The 24,461-nt window shown below is 36.9% G+C and overlaps 2 protein-coding genes across 3 annotated transcripts in view; one reads left to right on the forward strand and one right to left on the reverse strand.

Moving 5' to 3' along the window:
* LOC113096083 (protein phosphatase Slingshot homolog 1-like) overlaps window positions 1–14,431 on the reverse strand; it is a 31,099-nt gene extending 16,668 nt beyond the window's left edge. Inside the window, exons 1-2 of one of the 2 annotated variants that reach the window (XM_026261476.1) lie at window positions 14,037–14,431; window positions 9,179–9,216 (exon numbers count right to left, since the gene is read on the reverse strand). In XM_026261476.1, the coding sequence (XP_026117261.1) occupies window positions 9,179–9,216; window positions 14,037–14,117 (119 nt within the window). In that variant the 5' untranslated portion in view covers window positions 14,118–14,431. Of the gene's footprint in view, window positions 1–427; window positions 1,876–9,178; window positions 9,217–14,036 lie in introns of those variants that run through there. The other variant, XM_026261477.1, reaches the window with a different exon arrangement.
* A 4,347-nt stretch (window positions 14,432–18,778) lies between these two features.
* LOC113096071 (D-amino-acid oxidase-like) lies at window positions 18,779–24,336 on the forward strand. Its single transcript, XM_026261462.1, has 11 exons — window positions 18,779–18,942; window positions 19,366–19,568; window positions 19,706–19,820; window positions 20,174–20,250; window positions 20,451–20,516; window positions 20,953–21,007; window positions 21,636–21,740; window positions 21,823–21,905; window positions 22,303–22,420; window positions 22,509–22,607; window positions 23,243–24,336. Exons 2-11 carry the CDS (start codon window positions 19,375–19,377, stop codon window positions 23,372–23,374), a joined length of 1,044 nt encoding a protein of 347 aa, XP_026117247.1. The 5' UTR covers window positions 18,779–18,942; window positions 19,366–19,374; the 3' UTR covers window positions 23,375–24,336.
* Window positions 24,337–24,461: the final 125 nt, after the last annotated feature.

Genomic DNA, 24,461 nt, shown 5'->3' on the forward strand with positions numbered 1-24,461 from the left:
TTTTAAACAAATTCACAATATTATGGCTTTTACTGTATATTTGATCAAATAAATTTAATGTTGATGAATAAAAATAAGAAACTTTTTCTTATAAACCACTCCGAAACTGTATATTATTACCATAAAGATTTGGTTGAAAAGTTAAACTGGAAATTAACAACTTTCAGAAGATGAATTAACATTTAACATGATTTCTTAGGAATTCTTAATTTTTTTTTTTACAGCAGAACTTAAGCTCAAACACATCAAAATCCTAAAACATTGTTAATTTCCAGTTTAAAAAGTCAGAATCTGTTTCCAGACTTCTGGGTCTTTCTGTACAAGCAATGCATCACAATCAATCAAAGCCTTTATACAGACGGCACTGCAATTTGCATCATCGCCAATTTCACTCAAGTCTACTGCACCACTTCATTGATTCACTCACATGTGGTAGATCTGCCTCTGTGTGATGAATGCATTATCCACAAAGTATGGTAGCATCTTCAGCAGAACTTCCTGACAGGAGTCTACGACCAGATGCATCCTGCTGCTGGGTGTAGGGAAAATCTCCCACACTTCGGTCAGATCTCCAGTTGCTTACGACAGAGGGAGAAAAACAGCATGCAGAGGGAGCACGTCTGCAGCCCCTACCTCGGTCTGACGCGGTCTGAGAGTGTGTGAGCAAGTTCCTACTGACACACTCCCTCCCTCTCTCTATCTCTATGTGTGTGTGTGTGTGTGTGTGTGTCAGTAAAAAGAGAGAGGAGGAAAAACCTGTTCCCTTCTCTTTGCAGTTACACAGTAAGTGATGAAGCACTGTGTGTGTGCGCGCATGAGATCTCTCCACTGAAATTAGAGCACTCCAAACAGCTCTGACACTGCTATAAGCCCAGCAGACCACAGAGATCCTGATGTCTCTTGGAGAAATAAAACAGCTAAATTCCAGCAAATCTGACAGAAATGATAAAGGGAAATGGAGGAGGAAAGCAGAACAGGTCCCAGTAGAAAATATAAATGATTGTTCTCGTTCCTGAAGACAAGTTTTTCATTTGGAAAAAAATAAAATAGGCTGCAGGCTACTAACAGCTGAAACAAATGTGTTGACTTTCTTAGCAAGGACTCCTCAATGTTCACGGTTCACCACACTCTAAAATGATCTGTCCCAAAATCTTACATGGGCTAAGCATGGGCAACATCGTCTGCTGCTGTCGGACAAAGCAGGGAAGACTCTTTAAAATCTCATTAGGAGCAGAGACGGGGGATGAGTGTCCTAAGTAGACTGCAGTAAGTGCAGGGACTGGCTGAATGTCTGTACTCCACTATCTGTCTGTCAACACTGCGGCTTGACTGAGAAGAACAGATCATTGGGTCTCTCTCACACACACACACACACACACATACACAAAATGAAGAAGCTGTACTCAGATGAAGAGGGTTGACGCTTTCTATCTGAAAGCCGACAAAACAGGATAAAGAGGAAACTGAGACACCAAGGAACAGAAACAGCCAGGGGGAATCTACAAAAAAGGGGGAGGGGTAGATATTTAAGAAGGAAGAAGGATGAACAGTAAGGAAGATGAAGAGAACTGTCTAAAATAACTAAAAGAAGCCGAGTGAATGGGACTTACTAAAGGGCATTTGGATTTTTTACTTCCTGGATCGGCAAGATCTGTGAAACGACCAAAGAAAAACAGCAAACAAACAAAACGCTGCCAGGTTACACTCTTTAAAGGAATGTTTTGGGTTCAAAACAAGCGATATGCTGTCAATTACCACTAAAAAATCACCTTGACTTGTCCCTCAGTTCATCAAAATAAGTAAAAACCATGTGTACAGTAATGAACTTGTAATAGAAGCCTACGGGGCAAGGAATTGCAAAGGGTTTCCTTTAGAAATGAGGGCACAATATTGTTTGCCATATAAGCGAATACATTGTAAAAAATATTTTTCTTAAGTATTACTCTAAACATCCTTAAATACTGGTTTAGAACTAGTAACTAATTTTCAGAGAATATATCTTAGAATTAAGCTAATTTTCATACATTTTCTAGATTTTTCGAAGCATAAATTAAACAAAAATAATTGAGGTTTATGTTTAATACAAGATGCCAATGGGGTAATAAACTGTATATCCTGTATACACCTACTGTATATTTGCTGTAACACTACTTATAACTATAACTGTATAGCAAATCACAATCAAACATAGTTTTTCCTGAATTGCTGATTTTTTTCTTCGCTCAAATTAAGAGGATTTCTTGCAAAGTTTATTAAACAGTAGTTCTGTTGAGCTGAAATATCCAAATGCAACTAATAGATAACAACAGGTGGCCTTGTGGTATCTTGTGCATATGTGCTACTGTAATATATATGACAGGTGTGAGTGTGAGCCTTTAAATATATTCATGATGTATATCCTAGAGCAATTAGCCTTACATGCTCATGCTTTGACACACTAAAAAGTCATAAAACGCATGACTACACTTACAGAGCTTCACATGTGACTCAGCATAACCATGGCAGTGGTATCAGGCAATCTCCAGAACATCTGACAGGTGTCCCAATACAGGACGCCTGCATGTGGAGCTTTAAGCAGATCAGGCATGTGCGTGTGTGTGTGTGTATCGTAAGGTGGTGTTCACTGGATTATTCCAGTGTGCTGAGACTGCATTGGTCCACAAAAGCGCCACGGTCGCTTTTCTGCACACACAGGCACAAAAAGATACATAATATTTTCTGGAAGCAGATCTTACATAACATTTCAATTATATATTGCCGAGCAACGAAGGAAAAACGAGGGACAAAAAGAAGGAGGGGGCAAACAACACACTAATCTTTTCTCAGGTGTCAAAGCGAGAATGATTAATTGCATATGACATCAGTGTTCACCAATCTATTGGCCACATGCCTGTATTTACACCGCCTTCTTATTAATCTTATGAATTGCCACATACACTGGCCTGAGTCTGAATGATGTTGAAAAAAAAACTCAAGAATATATGTTACATTTGTTCAGATGAAAAAACTAATGGATCAACATCTTAGACGGCCTGAGGGTGAATACATTTTCTAAATTTAAAATAAAAAAGGTAATGGTTTTGAATTTATTGCCATATAAAATAGGCCTACTGCTTGCTCATGCAGGTAGGTCACTTTCTATCCTGTCGGACAGTTCACATTTGTAATTGGTTGTGGTCTTTTCCCCCCAAGTTTATTATATTTAGCAGTACCTCTATTCAGCGTTATATAATTTCTGTGCATATGATAATTTTAATTTTGTTCAATTATACTGAAGTAAATGGAAATACCATGTTTTGGTATCACATACATCCTGCTGAAAAAAAAAACTTAGGTTGGTTTTAAATGTTTTGATCAGTAAGGTTGGTAGCAAGATATATATCGATGGCTGAAAGTGCACTTTAATACTCACCAGAGACATTTTTGGATGAACTACACCATCCATCAAAATTAATGTTCAAATTTAGAGCATCAAGATCAACTGATAATCATGTTGACATTTAAACTTGTATGTTTCCTAATGGATCAGAGACATTGACACACACACACACACACCCTCTGATGCAACTACACCCAAACATAAAGACAGATTGCTGTGCTTGACTGCTCCTGCCTCGGAGTCTGATTTGTGAAATCACCAGCTGGCTCAATGCTGTGCCACCTGGTAGATTTCACAGGAAAAGTCTTTGACCGGTTCAGCTGGCATGCCTGAGTACATCATGCAAAGGGTAAGATTAGGGTTACAGCTATTAAAGGGGTCCCGTCTGTGATAAGGGTAAAATCTGGGGGGCTCTTCTGTTTAGCCTATTAATTCAGATACCACAAAAGGCATTTTTATCCAGTTATGCCTTTTTAAAAATGCTAGAAAGGATAGATTACAGTAGGGCTGGGAAAAAGAAATCAAAAGTAATCCACAAGAAAAAGGATTGCTTGTGACTTGTGACAATATGAATATAAAATATTAAATAACAAATGTATCATGCAACTTTATATCAATATGACTATAAAAGACTGAATTAACTTATATTACTAGTGTACTTTACTGTAAAATAAAAATATAAATAAAAAATAATAGATTTTATAGTAAAACTTTGCTAATATTTATACATTTACATTTAGAATTTCAACAGATACTAAAAAAAATAAAAAAATGTGGGAGCACTTTAGTTTAACGCCCACTTTTAACGAGTTACGTATTAGAATGCATATTACTAATGTATTGGCTTTTTAGTAGTAGTAATAAAGCAAATATTAATGCCTTAATCCTAATGAGTATATTTTAGATTCTTTAATCCGACCACATGCCTAAATTTAACAACTACCTTACTAACTATTATTAGGCAGCAAATTGGGAGTTTATTGGGGCATAAGTCATAGTTAATAGTGAGAACTGGTCCCTTAACTAAAGTGTGACCAAATATTTTATATTGGACAGCAATTAATATGGTACCGATGAATTGTACATCGCTAAAAGTAATAATTTTTACTAATCATGTACTTATCTAAAGTTAAATATATCTGGGTCACCATATAACCATAAAAACTGCAGTAAACACAAACAAAATGTATTCTCATTTGCATGCACATGCTATATATCTGCATTATAAATATTCAAAGTTCAGATATTCGGAGTTAAAACTAAACCATAAACTGCAAGTAACAGCATTGCAGCTTCTATCACAACACATATTTCCACAAGAGTTCAGGAAAATACAAGATAAGTCAGCGTTAGGTAAGATAAAAGGAATTTGTTGGGTTCAAACGTCTTCTTACTAGCAATGGGTGTTACTTCATGAATCAGTGAGCTCAGGCAGAAGGACAGGTCTTTACACGTGTGCATAAATGAATTACATGAAATACTGTGAGAGTGTCACGTTCTCATAATTGCACAACAATAAACCGAACAAGTCAAGGACCTCTTTAACATATAACAACTAGCAGTTTGTATCTTTAGAAAACTAGCTAGCTCGGACTCTTGTGAGTCAAACTACTAGCGTTTTGGTTCCTTCTAAGTTTTATCCTAAATCATCTAAAATGGCTGTTTGTGTCAAGAAGTGTTCTGTTTTGCTGATGCTGCTCTTCTTACATTGTTTAATTTAGCTTCATGCATCTGCTGCACTAGTGTCTTTATCTGTGTTTTTCCACATTAAAAGAGGATTCGTTTCACATGAGCCTTTCCCAACACACACTACTTTTCTGTCAGTTTTCTGAGCTCTAGATAGCTCCATGAATGCATAGATTTTTAGAATAAAGGTTGAACATTAATTAAATTGGAATTTATGTTGTGATTTTAGAAGATACAGTGGCCTCAAGATGTATTTAGACTAGTTCAATAATGAAATCTGCTTATAATTTACTGACCCTTGTGCATCCAAGATGTAGATGAGTTTTTTCTTCTTCGGACCAGATTTAGAGAACGTTACTTCGCTTGCTCACCAACGGATCCTCTGCAGTTAATGGGTGCCATCAGAATAAGAGTCCAAACAGCTGATAAAAACATCACAACAACCCACAAGTATTCCAAACAACTCCAGGCCATCAATTAATGACTTGTGAGGTGAAAAGTTGCACGTTTGTAAGCAAGAACTCCATCATTAAGGCGTTTAACTTTAAACCGTCACTTCTGGCTGATTGTTAACTACAGATTGTCCGTTAAGGGTTACATGAATTGCAGGTAGACAATTAAAAAAATTATGATCTTTATATTTCATTTAATATTTTTTTATCTTTATTTTATTTTATTATTATTATTTTTAACTGTTTTCAATTTTAAGGCATTTATTTATTTGTATTAATTAATTTATGATTAGAACTACCTGCAGTTCCTTCATAAACCTCTAGGGGTTTGCAAACGCCAGTTTGGGAAACCTGCATTAAAGGTCTCCTTCTTCGTGATCCCATGTTTTAAACTTTAGTTAGTGTGTAATGTTGTTGTTAGAATAATAATATCTGTAAAATTCTAAAGCTCAAAGTTCAATGCCAAGCGAGATATTTTATTTAACAGAATTTGCCTACAAAAAACGACCTGTTTGGACTACATCCCTCTAGTTCCTGCAGTAATGTTGTCACTAAAACTGTTTTTTTGACTAACCTCCGCCCGCATGAATTCACAAAAAGGGGGCGTGGCCTTGTTGCGCTCCGATGGAGAAGAAGGAAGAGGCTGCATTTGTGTTTGTTGCCATGTTGTCGAAACGCTGTTATTTTCATCTCAGAGTCCAATCACCTGTTTGGGCCTTCCCAGGGACGCTGTACTTGGAGATTAATGGTTACAATTTATGTTTAACTCCTTTCCGGAAAATTATAATCCACATGTAAAACTATGTATAGCAACATTTTGCTGAGGACAACTTCCTCAATCTCAATCAGTTTAATGCCAGATTCGCACAAATATTATTCTTGAAAGATGGAGCAGTTCCCTCTTTGTCTGGAGAAGGCGTTGTTTATGGACCACAACAGGTAAGTGTATTTTATTATTTAAGTTGGTGCATTTAACAGTTTCTGTAACTTATTACACAAAGGGCAACGCTGTTTAGCTTTGTTAACTAGATGGTAGGGCTGTGCAAAAAAATCTAATCGTCAGTAAAAACGCTCCTGTGACTATAAAGACATCTCCATCACATGCTCCTGCCCACTTGCTTCTCACTTGCTACTCCAAAACTAGTCCAATCGCGTTTGCAGGAGGGCAGCGTGCTGTAAGCTGCTGTCGAATCACAACACAGGAACCGCTGGCCCAATCAGAACCCGTTACGTATTGCTGAAGGAGGGACTTTATAGAACAAGAAAGTCATCAGCCCGTTTTTATGACAGTGAAAACAGTGGTATACAGATAGGTGAATTGTGTGAAAAATACTGCATTTTTTTATACGCGATACATGAACACATTATATTGCACACTGTAAACACAATCAAAGCTTCAAAAAAGCGCGTAAAACCGGACCTATAAATAAATATCAAACCAAGTGATGCTAAACAAATGATACTAGAGCTTTTCTCAGAACAAACTTTTCAGAGTCACTTTTGCAATGACTTTTAATCAAGTGATCTCAAAGGGATTTTGCAATTCCTTGCATTTAAGTGTAGCTTAAGTGCTCACTACTTTTTGGGTTCACTGTATGTTCGCTCTACTTGGTATCTGAAAGATATTCTGTTCGTTTAAGAGGTTAAATGCTGAGGGACTAAAGTCTTATCTATGAATCACAGGAAGATACAGAAATCAGACACAGCCTCCATTGTGTCTGCAATCGCTAACACTGTAATCTCAGAGTCCTTTTCTCATATCCTGTTTTTACAAAAACACTAAGCACTGCCTTCTGGACCAATCATAGGGCAAACACTGCAAGTAAGCGATCGAGATGGACAGAAAGTACTAAAAGCACTTAAAAAGCACTGTGGGAACAACTGCTCTTTCGGATGACCTCATGTAGGTCACACACGCCACATGTGCTTACATCCAGCAGAAAACAGACAGATGGCATTAGGGGTTTCATTCAGGAGAACCTCCGCTCCCTTTTCTAAGTTTGATCAAAATTAAAAACAATACATTTCCTTTTACTCTTCAACAACCATTCGTTATCTCTGTGTTCACACGTTCTGGGGATTGGTTTGTTTGAATGTGATTATTACAAGCCATTCATCTACAGATACTTTACTAAAAGTACTTTTACTGTTATTTAGACAAAAAAAAATGTAAATGTGGAACACAACCCGCTACTGATTCAACTGGTGTTGAATTAACAGTCAACACAAAAGTTATTTCCCGAGCAATGTGACCTTTTAGGATGTCATGTGACCTTTAAAATGACAAATCTTCCACTGTATACATCCTCTTCCTTTAGTTCCTCAATCTGTACTGTACCTAAGAACTGTCTTCATGAGTGGTTATTTGACCTTGTTTGGCAAAAACCTAGATGGCAACACTGAAATACAAAACAAAAGTTTCACAAAGTACTGCCCATCAGTGAAAAACTTGTCTCTTAAGAACTTTTCTTCAATCCTCGTGGTGACCTAGATTCAAAGTTTGAAAGGACTGGGACATTAGTCCAATCCCAGCAGACACAAGACCTAGTTTAATATGTCCTCTAAAAGATATGCTGAATGAAAATAAAATGCTGAATCTAAAAACAGTCTGGACTGACAACATGTCCTCTCTACTTCAAAAGCATCTGGCATTACGAAACACTAAGGCTGTGACTGAAAATTTATATGGAGTATAAAGATTTTCATTGATAATTGCTTCAACATATTTTTACATTTGTGCACTGATTCAGGTCATTTTCTATAGATCAATTAATAGTGTAATTTCTCCTCCTCTAGCATCTCTAAACAACATAGAAAAGGTGATCTTCCATTAAAGTTTCCATTGAGTGGTGCTAAAAGGAAACCTACCACCTACACTAAACAGTGTTAACAAAAGCAAACAGGAGATAAAAACAAAATTGTGTAAGCAATCACGTAATTTTTGCTTGCTTACAAGTCTTTGAGCTTTTCGTTACAGGTGAACAAGTTTACTACATCTGAAAAGCCATGCAATGCAAATGCAAAAAAAGTATTTGTTATTCGATAATCTATATCCTGCATTTATGTGTGTGAAGAAACTAGTTTTTTATTTCAGCTAAAAAAAACTGCAGTGAATTGTATGTATTGGTAATTTTTATGAGGTTTGCAGAAAGGTTGAAAAGTGAAAATCATTCTACTTGGCTCCTAAATGTATAATTTTATAAGCCAGTAGCACCTGGAGCCCTGCAGAAGATAGCTGGCAATATCCAACTCTACTAAACACCAATTCATCCACCTGTCAGCTACAGTCATTGAATTACAAGGAACCAGATAGTTCTAATAAAACAAATATTCATTAGGAACGATATGGTGTCTGTATATAGTGGGGAAAGCCAGCAAGACATTCACCTCAAATTAAACCCACTTGAGGAACTGAAACTGTAATAAAACCCACTACAGAGAAAGCAGTGATCAGACGCCTAGGCTCAGATATCTCTGATTATATGTGTTAGGAACCATCTCACAAACTACAGGGTGTGCTGAAGACTCCTCCCATCATGAATCTGACAGACTCTTCATCATCTGCTTCTGACAGATTAGACCTTGGGAACAGACACACATACACACACACACACGCATGCACACAAATACAGAAAACTTGTATTTAAAAGCCAGTTGTCACCTCTGATTTAGCCGCCGCTCATCGTCACTTCCAAAGTCCTGGGAAAATAAAAAGGAAATGTGAGGGAAACAGAAGTTAGTCATCTAAAACAACAGATCACCATGACACGTCCACACTGTTTTATTTGAATTGTAGTGCCTCCAGGCTTAAGATAAAGAATAGAGCAGGATGTAGGATTTTCTGATGTAATAAATCTAATTATGTCTTCACGCATCTTCTACCTAAACCAAATGATGAGTTCTAAATTCAGCATCTGTTGTGAAAATGTCAGCAGAATTCTGAAATAAATAATGGAGGGGCCAGAATCCCTCAGGCCTCGGAACTTTTCCAAATTCCACAACCTCGCCCGACTCAAACCCAGCGCAACAAACAACAATCTGCCCTAAACATGGTTCTTTCCCCCAACATGATCTCTCTCTCTCTCTCTCTGCTTAATGTGTAACCTTTAAGCACAATACAAGACCTATGTGTCCCAAATAAAAAAAAAGCTTTGATATATCACTATTCAAACCAGCGTAATATATGACAAAGAAGAAATGTTCTCTCAAAGCTGAAACATGAAGAATGGGGCTTCTTCTTAAGATAAGGTTTCATTATAACAAAGAGTGTTTTTAAAATAGTTCTTTAGTATGTGAATGTGACGGCCCTGATTATTACGTTACTGATAGTGGTATATAGCATTGAATGAAGGCCAGGGAGTGTGCCATGGTCAGATGTGACAGATGCCTGAAGGCGAAGAAACCGTGTCGGGGAACTGGCTGAGCCAGGGTTTCTGTCACGTACCAAAATCTTTCCCTTCATGCAGAAGCTGGGCTAATAAAACTTTATAAGCAGGCCAGAATGAGGAGTGGAAACAATGAGGTTTGTAAACAGAAACAGAGGTTTTAAAAGCATGAGGCTTCTCTATGATTTATAATATACTTGATATAGACTGATAGCAATAGGCGAAAAGTGTAAAATAAGAGGGTGGAAGTCAATACTGGGCCAAGAAAAGATTTTTATCGATTTTATAGAGCACAGAAAACTCAAAGACTTTCTTGACGGTTGTCATTGCGTATCTCATTGCACAAGCCAATGATGTACTGTTGTCAATTTTTCCTCTTTATTTAATTTTCAAGATTATAAAAAAAAAAAAAACCTCAACTGGGATACTGAAGCATTCAATTTGTAAATATAATGACTCAACGTATTACTTAAACATCGGTTCTATTTGTGACTACATGATTAAAGGGATAGTTCACCCAAAAATGAAAATTCTGTCATTAATGACTCACTCTCATGTCATTCCAAACCTGTAAGACCTCCGTTCATCTTCGGAACACAGTTTAAGATATTTTAGATTTAGTCCGAGTGCTTTTTGACGCTGCTGACATGTTTTCTGGTTCGCCCAATAACAAAGATAACATGTCAGCAGCATCGTACGGCAACAGCATCACTGCAGTGTTGTGAACGTGCTCAAAACAGACACTGAAGAGAAGACAATGCTGAATAAAGGGGTTATTTTTGGACCAAAATGTATTTTCGATGCTTCAACAAATTCTAACTGATCCTCTGATGTCACATGGACTACTTTGATGATCTTTTTCTTACCTTTCTGGACATGGACAGTATACCGTACACACAGCTTCAATGGAGGGACTGAGATTTCTTGGACTAAATCTTAAATATCTTAAACTGTGTTCTGAAGATGAACGGAGGCCTTACGGGTTTGGAACAACATGAGGGTGAGTCATTAATGACAATTTTCATTTTGGAACTAAACCTTTAAGAATAGCACTGTGAACTGGATCAACAGATTAAACGCGAAGCTATTAAATTCCACGGTTTCAGAAAATTGGTAAAGCAAGAGTCATATATTTTTTTTTTTTGTCACAAATTTCCCTTCAGAATTAAAGGGAAGAAAGAATGTCATACAGTTTTGGAACGACATAAGGGCGAGTGAACAATGACAGCATTTTCATTTTTATGTGAACGAATACTTTAAGGAAGCAAAGAGGCTCAATTTTAGTTTCGTGTTAAATTTTACACAAATACCACACAAAGCTTCTGTAGATTTTTACCTTTGAACCCTTAAAAACATTTACATCACTGTCTCTTGTTACCTCTCTACCCATCCTCTCTTTCAGTCTCTGCAGGAGATGACATCATTGCAGCTGCGTGTTTGAGGTTGTGATGTGAATTCTAAATAGTGCGTGTCCTCACTAGCGTAGCACATTATGCAATTATTCTTAAGGCCCTTTCACACCAAGAACAATAAAGATAATTATAACGATAAGAATCCACACCAACGTACGATAACATTGTTTATTTTAACCATGTGCTGCAGTTTTGTCATATGCCGCTTTAAATATTCAAGCTCTTTAAAGCAGGACGGATTCTGATCAGCCATCAATGGTTTTATCATTCATCAGCCGGAACAAAAATCGTTCTGCACGTGATTCCAATGTTAGCATTCTTCTGTGGCATTACCATTACAGCTGTGATGTGGATTCTGTTTTCTTTTAAATTGGGAATAATTTTTAGGACTATATCTTTACTGCTATTGTCAGTTATCATCCTTTGTGTGAACAGGAGTTTATATTTTACCACAATATAGATTTAAACGTTAAAGATCTAAACCTAATCGGTTCGTTTTTAATCCAACTATGAAGCAAAAGACAACATTTCCTAAAAGTTTCAAGAACATTAATAATCTGACCACGTTACTGTTAAAGAAACAAAATGTGATTTATAACCTGAACTGTGTGTATATGATAATAATAGTACTCAAATATCTAATATTCATGATGTGTCTGTTATTCTCACTGAATCCATCAGACCCCTGTTCTTTGTGCTCTTCCATTCAAATATGTAAAGCTTGCGCCCCCTACTGGGTAGAAAAAGTAAAATGAATTTCTACGGCAACTATGATGTCAAACAAACTATTATGAAAGTGGGGTGCTTTCATGAAGGAAAGACAATTGTTGAATTACTTTTCACTTTTTAAACTCACCACCAGAGAATCACTAACCATGTAAAGCAATACAGCTCTACTAGTGAGTCTGGCTAAAAGGGTTTTGCTCAAAATTAAAAGGAAAAAACAGGAAACATTTCATCACATGAGAGGAGCTTAGCTGTGCCAGGGAAAAAAGACTTAGATTTAAATTTCTGTCAAGCACAAATGCAGGCCTCTTTAACTTTCACACAAAGAATGACAGCTCATGAAAAGTAAATTAAATTTTAAATGTTAATTAAATTATGGCATGTAATAACATGGCTAGGTGCATGTGTTAAAGCACAATTTTGGAACTATGGGGAGTAGGGAAGTCAATGATTAGTATTTCTGTTGCTGGTTTATTTGTATATAGGATAGCCCATGACTGAAAAGCACCCAACACTTTTTGACAGTTCCCCTTTTAAAACAGCTTGACCGAATGAATGGAAACACACAGTCCAACACAATATCAAGAGGTACATGCAAGCAAACTTCTCCCTGTTCTACTACTACATACAATGACAGGAACAACATTTCAATTATATTTTCAATATAAATAAGTATAAACACAAAAAGTAGTTGCATACACATCTTGCCATTTAAAAGTTCACTCAGCAAGTTTCCGTTTAAGTGTAGCTGGTTCCTCCTATTCGTGATCCTACCAATAACAACTGTTACGTTGTGTCTGTATATAATATATAAACTGTTTGTTTTGTGTAGATGCACTTTTGTGTTTATTTTTTAATTTGTGGGAAAAAAGATGAACAACAGTTTGTAAATAAAGCTTCAAACTGTGTTGAACATTTTCAAGTTACGCTGTATATTCACAAACAGTAACAATACTATTCAGAACAGGACAGGAAAGAAGAGAATGGAAAGAAGAGAACAAAGATAGATGAAAGGTTTCATCACAGCCCAAAAGAAAAGGGCACATTTCTTATTATTAAGTGACTTTTAAGTTACATTTGAAATAAGACTTCTACAAACACTGATAATTTTTAAGAGAAATTTTAAAGAATTTGTTAATGTTTTAAAAGTAAATAAATAAATAAAATTCCTAATACAAAGAACATAATTTGTATTGCTTTCATGGTTATGCTTTGCACAGCTGACGCACTCAGCTGCATGACAAGCCTGGTCACGTGATGTCAACATTGCGGCGATCATCAAAGGACGTGTAACTCCATTTAAAATAAAACACTATTTTATGGACGGTTGATATGTCTTACGTTTTCATCTTCTGTAGGTGTACATAATTTTAATTTTGCATTTGATTTTACTTTTTTTCAAAAGTGTCATTCATTTATCTCTACAGTTTTAGTAAAACATACTGAGTGCACCTTTAAGGCTTTGACATGTTATTATGAATAATCCTTAGTTAAACCTGTATCTATACTAAACAAAACAGTGTGTTTGTGGTTTGTTCACTAAAACTAGACATATTATTTCACAATCGTTAAACCTCAAACTGTAGGACAGCTTGGAAACAAACCATTGGCTCAATAAAGTACAACAGCCCCTTTCTCCTGTCAACAGGGTTCAAATTCAAAAGCATCACCCCTATCCCTGAACCATACATACTGTCTACCAGCAGAGATTAAGCATCATCACAAAACACACAAGATAATCAAGGATAACATAAGAACATAAATCAAGAATGATCTTTATGCCATGTATTGTAAATAAATCTCTCATAGGCGAATCATGTCATCTCACAACAGAAGACAGACGCAGTGACACAACCCTAATGGCATCCCGCTAGCTAGCTCTACAGCCTGAGCTGTATTAGCATTTGGCCTACGTGACTCATAATATGGGTCCTGTTGAGTTTTAATGAATCATTACATCATCACATCTCATCTCCGCGTGTTTATTTCCGCTTACCTCCCCCGCGTTGGTGGTGGCGGTGCTGGAAGTGGACGCGGCGCTGGGAGTGGGCGAGCGCTGCAGGGTTACCAGAGCCATGGATGGAAATCTCCGGGTAGCACAACGGCCAGTCTATCTGTCACAAGCTAAACAGACTAGCGGGATTTCCCCCTAGCAGCGGCGCCAGATACACGGGGATTGCGCTGCGACTCCACGCGCTCGCAGGGGCCGCTGTTAAAAGGCCATGGCTGAGCCGCTATTCGGCGTTTTTGTGTCGCTGATTCCGTTTTGACATGAAGCTGGATAGTGTTTTGGTGCTTCTCACTCACTCTCTCACTTTCACCCACTGCCGCATGTGGCTGAAACTCGGACCACTACTCCCTGCATTCACCTCATACAGCCTACAGGGCTGTTTCTGTAGTGAACGAATCGGTGTTTTTGAATGAATCTTTTAAGTGAACGATTCACTTCCATATTTTTCGGTCACCGAGTCCCTCCCTTTCAAAGCGCGTGACTGCTTTTCTACCTTCAAAGACTGACTATAGTATGCACCATAGCATTTGAGTATGGGCTTTGTATTTATTGTTAATGAATAAACACACCCTTCACTGAACGAGTCAGTGTTTTGAATCTGAACGAGGCATTTCGATGGATATTTGAATAAACTTGTAGTCTACTAGTATCTCTCATATCTCTTGTATGTGAAAAAGGAAGGATGTACTATAGGCTTCTACCGTTGTTGTTTTTATAACTTTCTTAAAATGTTAAAATGCTAGCGGACCCCATGGACAGTAAAAGAAATGGACACAGCAACCCCATTGGAACTCAATTGAGGCCATTTTTAGCGTTTTTTAGCACTTCCGTTTCTGACGCGCAGACTCAAACGAAGCTTGACGACGTCAGCAACCTGTCTGACAGATGTAAATGTTCTAGTAGCTGTGCGTGAAAACTGCCATCGTTAATCTTGCAGAGATGAGGAGCGGGGAGTTATTTGGCATGAGTGAGCAGGAGTAAGTATTCTGATTAATTATTTTGTATAGTATTTTAAAATGTAATGCTAGTACGCCATATTACGTTAATTGCCTGCGAGCTTCTCCTCCTGTCTGTACGGTAATGCGACAGAGAGTCGAGTGGTTATGACGCAATCGTTAGCCTATTTTTTACAAAAACTGTTTCTACGGGGCCATAATGTAACATAGAAGGTAATGGAGCCCTGTATACATTGTTGTGTATCTTTAGAAATAAATAATGGACAAACGGCGTCTTTAAATGCCTCAGATGTAAAGTTATTCACTGTCAAAGTGACGCCAAAATGAATGGGAGTCAACGGGAATGCTAACGCAAGTGAAGTTCTGCTACAAGATGGCGGAACCCAGCCGACTTCAACTTCCCGTCGAGTTCATTGCCGCCTGGCGGACCCTCACCTCATTTACTGTCTATGCTAATGACACACTAAAAATCCACACCGCTTCAGAGCAGTATTCGAAGCTTAGCGTATCCCATCATGCATCACATTGTGAAAATAAATCATGATACTTTTGATACATGATACACGGAAACCTTTCAAAAGTATGTTAAATATTAACAATAATTAGATATCACACATAATTTGCATGTTTTATTGGTGTAAATGATTAATGGTGATAATTGTTTTGTACTACATTTGCAACTGCTTTTTATTACCACAGAAGCACCACAAAATTAAATTGTGTCTCTGTTATGGGGATTACTGAACAAACATTTAGAAGTTTGTTTTAAATGCAGAATATTAAAAATAAAAATAAAGCTCCGGAAACACTTAATTCTTCAGACCCCCAGCGTATGTGGCAAGGCATACAAACTATCACAGACTACAAACCACCTAACTCTGTGCCCCCCTCCAGCTCTGCCTCCCTCCCAGATGAGCTCAATCACTTTTATGCTCGTTTTGATCAAAATAATAAGGAGATCTCACTCAAAGCTAAGCATCAACCCAGTGAACTGCCTCTCACACTCTCCACATCAGATGTTTACAGTACTCTGCAATAGGTCAACAGAGGATGCCATCTCAATGGAACTTCACTCTGCCCTCACCCACCTGGACAGTCAAAACGCACAAGTGAGAATGCTGTTCACAGACTTCAGTTCTGCATTTAATACAGTAATCCCCTCCAACCTGATCCCCAAGCTCAGCCAGCTTGGAATCAGCACACCCATCTGCAACTGGATTGTAGATTTTCTGACTAACAGACCTCAGTCTGTTAAGTTAGATAACCTCTCATCCTCTATCATCACCCTGAACACCACAGGGCTGCGTACTGAGCCCTCTTCTGTACTCCCTCTTCACACATGACTGCGTTCCTTTTTATGGCTCCAACATCATAATCAAATTTGCAGATGAAACCACGGTGGTAGGTCTGATCAAGGATGAGGAGGAGTCAGCCTACAGGGAGGAGGTGCAGCACCTGGCTGTGTGGTGTGCCATCAACAATCTAGAACTGTATCTCAGTATGGTACAGCAATTGCTCCGCATCTGACCACAGAGTAATGTTACATCCATTGGCATTTGGCAAAAAACAACACACTGAATAGACGGCCAATCAGAGCATACCACAGTTTTCAGACTAATGAGCTTTGTAGAAAACGACATGTTTCAGAAAGGTGGGGCAAAGAGTAAAAATAATAATGTACGTATGTGGAAAATAATGTTTTTTTTTAAAAAAAAACCAGCATAAACACATTTCATTACACCAAATACACCAAAAATGTCTTTAAGTCTATAGACCAAGAATTCAGGGAAAAAAATGCTGTTTGAAAATACGTCTATAAAACCCAGTTAATTTTCAAATGTTCAATATTCAAGTAAAAAAAATAATAATCTAAAACTATGTTAAATGTCACAGAATATTCGGTTTTGTTAAATAACACTTGTCAATGATTAAAATTTACACAATTAAAAAAATGTCATATTTTAAGCTCAATACACCTCCAGGTTCTTCAGGTTGAATGAGCTGTTTTACTGTAGGCTACATTAGCACTTCATTCATAATATGGAGCGAATTATGTGCCATAATTAAACAAACAAATCCAGTATTTTGCAAACAAACTCGATCTGCTTTTTCAAAGGAAAACTCTTTGCTCAAACGTTTTCTTTTTTTTTTATCTGGGTAGCTGAGTATGATATGTTGCCCAGTGCTTTACATGCATTTGACTACTTGGTACAAAGTGCTAATAAAATATTTTCATGACAAACGTATGTTTTCTTTTTTACCTCTGAATAAAATATTTGGGTCTATGGTTTCTGTTTTAGTTTTAAGGTTCCTGTTTTATAGTAAATTAAGTGTCCACGTAACATTGGGTATTAGAAATTAATTTACATAGCTTATTTATCCACCCCCTCATTGTGTGTGTCTGTACCCACTTAACCATATTTTGGGACAAATTTGAACCCAAAAGTGAGCTTAACCTGAATAAATCTCCGATAACCTCCCTTTGGGGACATCATCATTTGTAAAACTGGTATTGAAAACAAAGTTTTTTTTTATTATTGTTAAAATGCACAAAGTATCCTGTTAGGGGTAGGTTTAGGTGTAGGGTTAGTTAAGGACGATAGAATATACAGTTTTTTACAGTATGTGTGTGTGTTTGTGTGTGTGTGTGTGTGTGTGTGTGTGTGTTCTAATCTGTGTTATGTACTGTATATGGGATTAAATTAGTTTAAATTATTAACACTCGGCCTAACTGCATAACTATCAAATACAAAATCTCTGTAAATCTGTTCAGGAGCCTACATCATGGCAACTTGCAGATTTTAAGAAGGTGAGTGAGAGACCTTTGCTGTGATTAATATTTGTATTTAAGTAATAAAATACTAATAAAAATCTAAAATGGGTATTCAGTAAATAGAGGAAAGCAGCCATATCACCCTGTAGCCCAAGACTGGTTGGCCACTGAAGCTAAGCAGGGTTGAGCTTGTCAGTACCTGGATGGGAGACCTTCTGGGAAAACTAGGTTGCTGCTAAGAGGTGTTAATGAGGCCAGCAGGGGTGCTCACCTTGAGGTCTGTGTTGGTCCTAGCACCCCAGTGTAGTGACAGGGACTCTATACTGTCAAAAAGCACCATCCTTCGGATGAACAAAAAACGTTCAGCATTCAAAATATACAGTATTGTTTCAACATTGCAAGGTTTTTATTATCCAGCTCCAGATAAATCTGCACAACCTGTGAATCAACTGAACCTATTAATCATTTTAAACATGCACTTGAGCCCAATAAATAAATACACATGAATAAATAAATCTGCAGTTTTATAAATACATAATCTATATGTACGCAGACAAACATAAAATTGCAAGACATGCAATAATCTCTCTGAAGTCTGGACACATAGGAACAATTGCTCAGGTTACAACTGCTAGAATAATAATAATAATAATAATAATAATAAAGATTATTATAAAGTTTCTGCTGGCATCTATGTGAAAGTGGCGTGTTTTGATAAGATTTCACAAATACCCAGAATAACACAGATTGCACTGGTGGTATAAAACGACTTACTGACACCTAGTGGACTAACGATGTACCACAAGCGACTCTTTTTGGTGAACAAATTAAACAGATTCGAATCACTAAGATGAATCAAAACGATGAATTTTCTATGGCTGAATTAAGAATAGCATACTAGCAAACTAATATTACTAGTTATACCATGTAAGACTAGCATTCAGCATCCATCATACAGAGCATTTTTGGAAGGCGTACAACTCAGGAATAGCGCCACCTCAACGTCACAGTTGAAGTTACGTAATGAGGGAAAAAGTTAATTTTTAAGTTTTGCGTCCTATCGTTACATTGCTTAATAAGACTGTTCTTGCAAGAGAGAAGATAAGAACGTGTTTAGGACAACGTCGATCTCTTTTTGAAGTTAACAAGACAAAAAAGTTTGGTAAGTGAAACTGTCTTTTTATCAAACTGACCTAAATACAATGGAATGCAATTCTGCCAAGTGCATAAATGTAACATATGGATTCATTCAAGCTTGGCATTACATGCAATGCATTACCTATTAAGCTTTAGCTTAAAAATATTTAAAAGCTCACAAAAATTATACTAATAAAAACAACTCAAGCTCTTTAACCTCATTATGCATGTTAACGTAATTGTGTCCATATGGAATTTTAAATGAACATAAGACTTAATTAAATAAATTTTGCATTTTTCATGACAATGCAAACATATGGCAGCATTATGTATTCACTGGTGGATGATTCAAAATACACAAGTTTGTGCTAAAATTCTTATCCAATCAGTTGGCAACATTACGATATTTAATAAACAACCCTGCATTCATATTTACACTTGCATTTAGTTAGCAGAGATGAGGGTGTGCATCATTGGAGCGGGGGTCATCGGCCTCTCCACTGCTCAGAGCATCTACCAGCACTTCCACGACAGGATCGCCCCTCTCACCATAGAGGTGTATGCTGATGTCTTCACTCCACTCACCACCAGTGACGGGGCAGCTGGACTCTGGCAGCCATATCTCTATGACAAGGGGAATGTGCAAGAAACGTGAGCTTTTATTTGTGTGGAATCTGTGTCAGTAAATCAGTGGAAGCACATCCTTATGTTTCTCAATTATCCTGAAGTACCCAGGATGCTCTATATTCTATAGCAGCAAGTAGAATGTTTTATTTCCTTTTTCTCAGTAAATGGAACAAAGAGACGTTTCAGTATCTACTAAGTTGCCTCAGCTCTCCAGATTCTGTGAGAATGGGAATCTTTCTCCAGTCTGGCTACAATCTGTGCACTGAACACCTGCCGGTGAGAACATTAGCTTTCCATGTTATCATCTACAGAGTGGTGTGTAATAAACTGCGTATTCTGATACATAGAGCATACTGTAGTATATAGTCAGGTAAATGATTTCACAATTTGGTCTCTGACTGTAGGCCCTTATTTATAGAATAACAATTCTTCTTGACTGAATGATGTTCTTGCACTCCACAAGTCCAGTGCAGGGCATGTTTGAAAGTGCAGAACAGAGCATAATGAACATTACTGTATAGCTGAATAAAAAAATAACAAAACTGGTCAGAATCAAAAGGCCTTAACGTCCACTTTAAACTGCAGAGAATTGTGAAAATGACTGCAATTTCTCTGCTCCCCTCAAACAGGACCCTTCATTTAAAGATGCTGTGTTGGGCTTTCGTCAGCTGACTCAACGTGAACTAGACATGTTTCCAGGATACAGGTACTTATCACCTGCATCCCATCACAAGTTATTTCTGTAATTTGATGCTGAAGACTTATTTTCAGAATCAATTTTGTTGTTTTACCCTTTGATAGTTGTAGGTTTGGAATCAAAATGAATGACTTTAAATGGATTTGATCATGAAATGGATTTGTGAATGCAATATTGTTTCACTTTTGCATTTCACTTTGTCTTTTCAGTTTTGGGTGGTTCAACACTGCTCTCATGATTGAAGGGAAAACATACCTGCCCTGGCTTATGGACTGGTGCGAGATTCCTGTTATCTAATCTAATCTAAAGAATTGGAATGAAATAGAATTGAATATACTGTACAATGGAGTTCAAAAGTCCACAGTGAAATCTGAAATTCAAAATGTAATTTAAGCTTGGAAAGTGTTAAATTTTTTTCAGATAAGAGATTTAATTTAAAATGAATAAGTAATATTTCAGATTTTTAGGCTTATGTATTTGTGTCTACACATCTTCTACATGCATAGATGTGTGTGTATGTGTGTATCCAATTTTTACCTGCATGTTCGTATCCTATTGTTTTACTGTATACGCATCAGAATAACCATGGTGCATTTATAGTTATGTGAAATCTGTTGTGAATGTGTTACTCATTTACAGTTTGAATCTTTTCTGGTCTAACAATGATTAACAGTATCTTTGACACCTTGGTCACTTTTCTGATTTCTGCAGGTTAAGACAAAGAAAGGTCAAGTTTTATCAGAGGAAGATCGGTTCATTTAAAGAGGTCTGAGCAATTCCTTTTTCATTTATCTTTTGAAATTTTAAAGTTCAGCATCTTAAAATTTACACTGCTGTTTATTTAAATATTTTTTGAAAGAAATCATTCAGTGATGATCATTCAAATTATCTAAAACACATTAAATCGATCACATTAAACTGAATACATTAAAGTAAAAAATGAAAAAAATGTGATTTCTGAAGGATCATGGGACACTGAAGAATGGACTAATGACTGCTAAAAATTTAGCATTTCGTCAGAGATAAATTAAATTTTAACATGTATTTAAATAGTTGTTAATATATATAAAAACAGTTATTTTGTAATAATATTACAATAATAATATTATTATAACATTACAGCTTTTACTGTATTTTAGATCAAATAAATGCAGCCTTTGTGACCATAGGAGACTTAGAAAAAAAGTCTTAGCTTGCCCAAGCTTTTGAACGGTAGTGTACTTGTTAGCTTTATTGTTAAAACAATTCAGAAAAGTGTAGCATCTGGTTAACTAATACTAACCAGATTCACTAATTTAATTTAATTAATGCTGAGATTCTGCTTGCTTCATGTAAACTGTTCATTTTAATCCTAAAATGTGTGTATTTGTAATGTCCTCAAAAATGGACTCCAGCTGGCAGACAGTGGTGCTGATGTTATCATCAACTGTTCCGGTGTCCGATCAGGAGACCTTCAGCCTGATCCTGAGCTCCAGCCGGGCAGAGGACAGATCATCAAGGTCAGGTTTAGCGGATAAAAGTCGATCAGGCATAAACCTTTAACAGGGAACTGTTTTGATCTAATGCTTTTCATATCAACAGGTAGACGCTCCCTGGTTGAAACACTGGATCATCACACATGATTCCTCATCAGGAGTTTATAACTCACCGTACATCATTCCTGGGTAAGCCTTTTTATAATGACACTGTATTGTTTTTCTAGTAATTGAAATAAAATAAAATATAACAGTAGATAAAAAACTTAAACTTAAACATTAGAAATGTTGGATTGGCATCTAGCTGAGATGTGCAAAAATTACTAAAGCTAAAAAGTAAACCGAAGTAAAAAATATAAATATAAATAAATAAAATGACAAAGGCGCATAACATTGCTCAAACTCGAACTAAAATTAAAAAGTAAACTGAAAATATAAAAGCTAAATTAAAATATGAATAAATACTGTTATAGTATGTAATACTAAAATAATACGTAATTACTCGAGCATTGTTGTGTTTATTGAGGTGCAAATAGTGTTGTCTTAGCAGTGATGTACATTACCTCTGGTAATAATGTGTCTGCAGGAGTCGTTTAGTCACTGTGGGTGGAGTTTTCCAAGTCGGAAACTGGAATCTGCAGAACTGTTCTGTGGACCATGAAGGAATCTGGGAAGCTGCCTGCAAGCTTGAGCCCAGTCTACAGGTAGCTTCAGCCATTTAGCCTTCCTAAATTAGTGATTGTTTGAGTGGCATGAGTGGATTGGATCTCTTTTTTTTTTTTTTTTCACTAGCATGCGCGGATAGTAGAGGATTGGACTGGTCTCAGGCCCACACGCAATAAAGTTAGACTGGAGAAAGAGACCATACGATCTGGACCGACGTCGTTTGAGGCGAGTATAATGATCATTACACTGGAGTTTTGATGCCATCTTTTCAATAAAGAAAGATTGCTATCAGTATCAACAGCCAAGATAATGGATGATTAATACATTAATAGCCCCTAAATGGACATGCTATTGGAAAAATATGAGATGTAAGGAAAAAAATATATTGCAGAGCATTTGCCTTCGCTTGCAAAACTTTTGCTTTCCCCCAGGAACCATTGAATTCAATTACATAACTGGTGATACAATTATTACAAGGTTGTTAAGTTTAGAACCATTGTATTCACTTGCAAAATTTTAGCATTTTCTTACAAAACTGGTATTGGAAAAATATGAGATGTAAAAATATATTAATACTTTGCAAGGATTGATTCTGATACTGACACAAAATTATGAAAAAGACTGCTTCTAGCATGATGCGGTGTGAGCAATAACGTACACATCCACATGGTGTAAAGTTTTGCAAGTGAATGCTAATGTTTTAAAAGCACAAATAAAAGTGTTCCAAGTAAATGCAAAAGATTTTTAAGCAAACATTAAGGTTGCACAAGCAAATCTATTTTTCCACCATCATGTCCCTTTTGGGCTCTGCAGATTCATGATAAATCTTTCAAACAACGTGTTGTTTTCTTTCGCCTCAGGTGATTCATAACTATGGACATGGAGGTTTTGGACTGACGATCCATCGTGGATGTGCGGAGGAAGCTGCTCGTCTCTTTGGTCAGATCCTGGAGCAGAAAGGCCTGCTAGCACATTCTAAATCACGTCTCTAATAGATCTGTGCCTCTGGATAATGTTATCTATCAAGTTGATTCTCGCTAATCTAATAACCATGGTCATACAGATTTCAAGAGTTAATGAATCTCTAGAACGGAATACGTTTGTCTACATTTATCTGCACTAATATAGAATAAGGATACATATTTACATTTATGCATTTGGCAGACGCTTTTATCCAAAGCGACTTACAGTGCATTCAGGCAATACATTTTTTTTAATCAGTATGTGTGTTGCCTGGGAATTGAACCCACAACCTTTTACGCTGCTAACACAATGCTCAGTGCTCAAAAATGCAACGCAATTTGCTTGAAGCATGATTTATTGTTATCATACATGTACATCCAGTGCAGTGGCAAGAGATCTGTGCACACAGACACAAAACACGGCACTATATCACAAAAGACGGGCAACTCTCTGCACTCTCATGAACAACTGCACACTTCCCATCAATCCACACACATACCCACTTTACAGTTGAAAAGGCAGAAATAACTGAATATAGAATTGAGCGGTTGTGCTGAAAAACAAAACAAAAACAAGTTGTTGCTAAATGTTCAAGTTGTGTGTTCTGATGCAAGCCATTGTTTGAAAAATGTGCTTGGAAGCTGATGTGCTAGAACAGACAGTCATAAAATATATTGGTCCCAAAGGCCTGTACTGTTGAAAGCCACTTGCTATTGTTTTATTCTTATTGAGCTGTATTTTAAGATTATAATTATCCAATTACCTTTGATATGCCTGATTATAAGGGATCAACTGGAGTTTATACACTTTATAAGAGGGACTGTAGTTGGCAGCCGGTGAGAGGATAGAGAGGTGCTCTCAAGTGCTGAGTGGAGTAAAATGAAGACTTTGGTGTCCACTAGATACATCACTGGTGTCAATGAAAGTCCAAAACTATGAATGGCTAACAACTAACCATAACAATTAACAATTAAGTATGGTAAATGGTTTTTTAAAAACAAGAAAGAAGTATAGCACCACAAACCGGTGCACAATGTCTGATTTATAGCAGCATCCTGTCTTTCTTTCAATTAATAGATTAAAGTTGTCATGACTCTCCCAAAGGAACGCTGGGAG

This window comes from Carassius auratus, unplaced genomic scaffold, assembly GCF_003368295.1.
Source record: "Carassius auratus strain Wakin unplaced genomic scaffold, ASM336829v1 scaf_tig00215868, whole genome shotgun sequence".
NCBI lineage: Eukaryota > Metazoa > Chordata > Actinopteri > Cypriniformes > Cyprinidae > Carassius > Carassius auratus.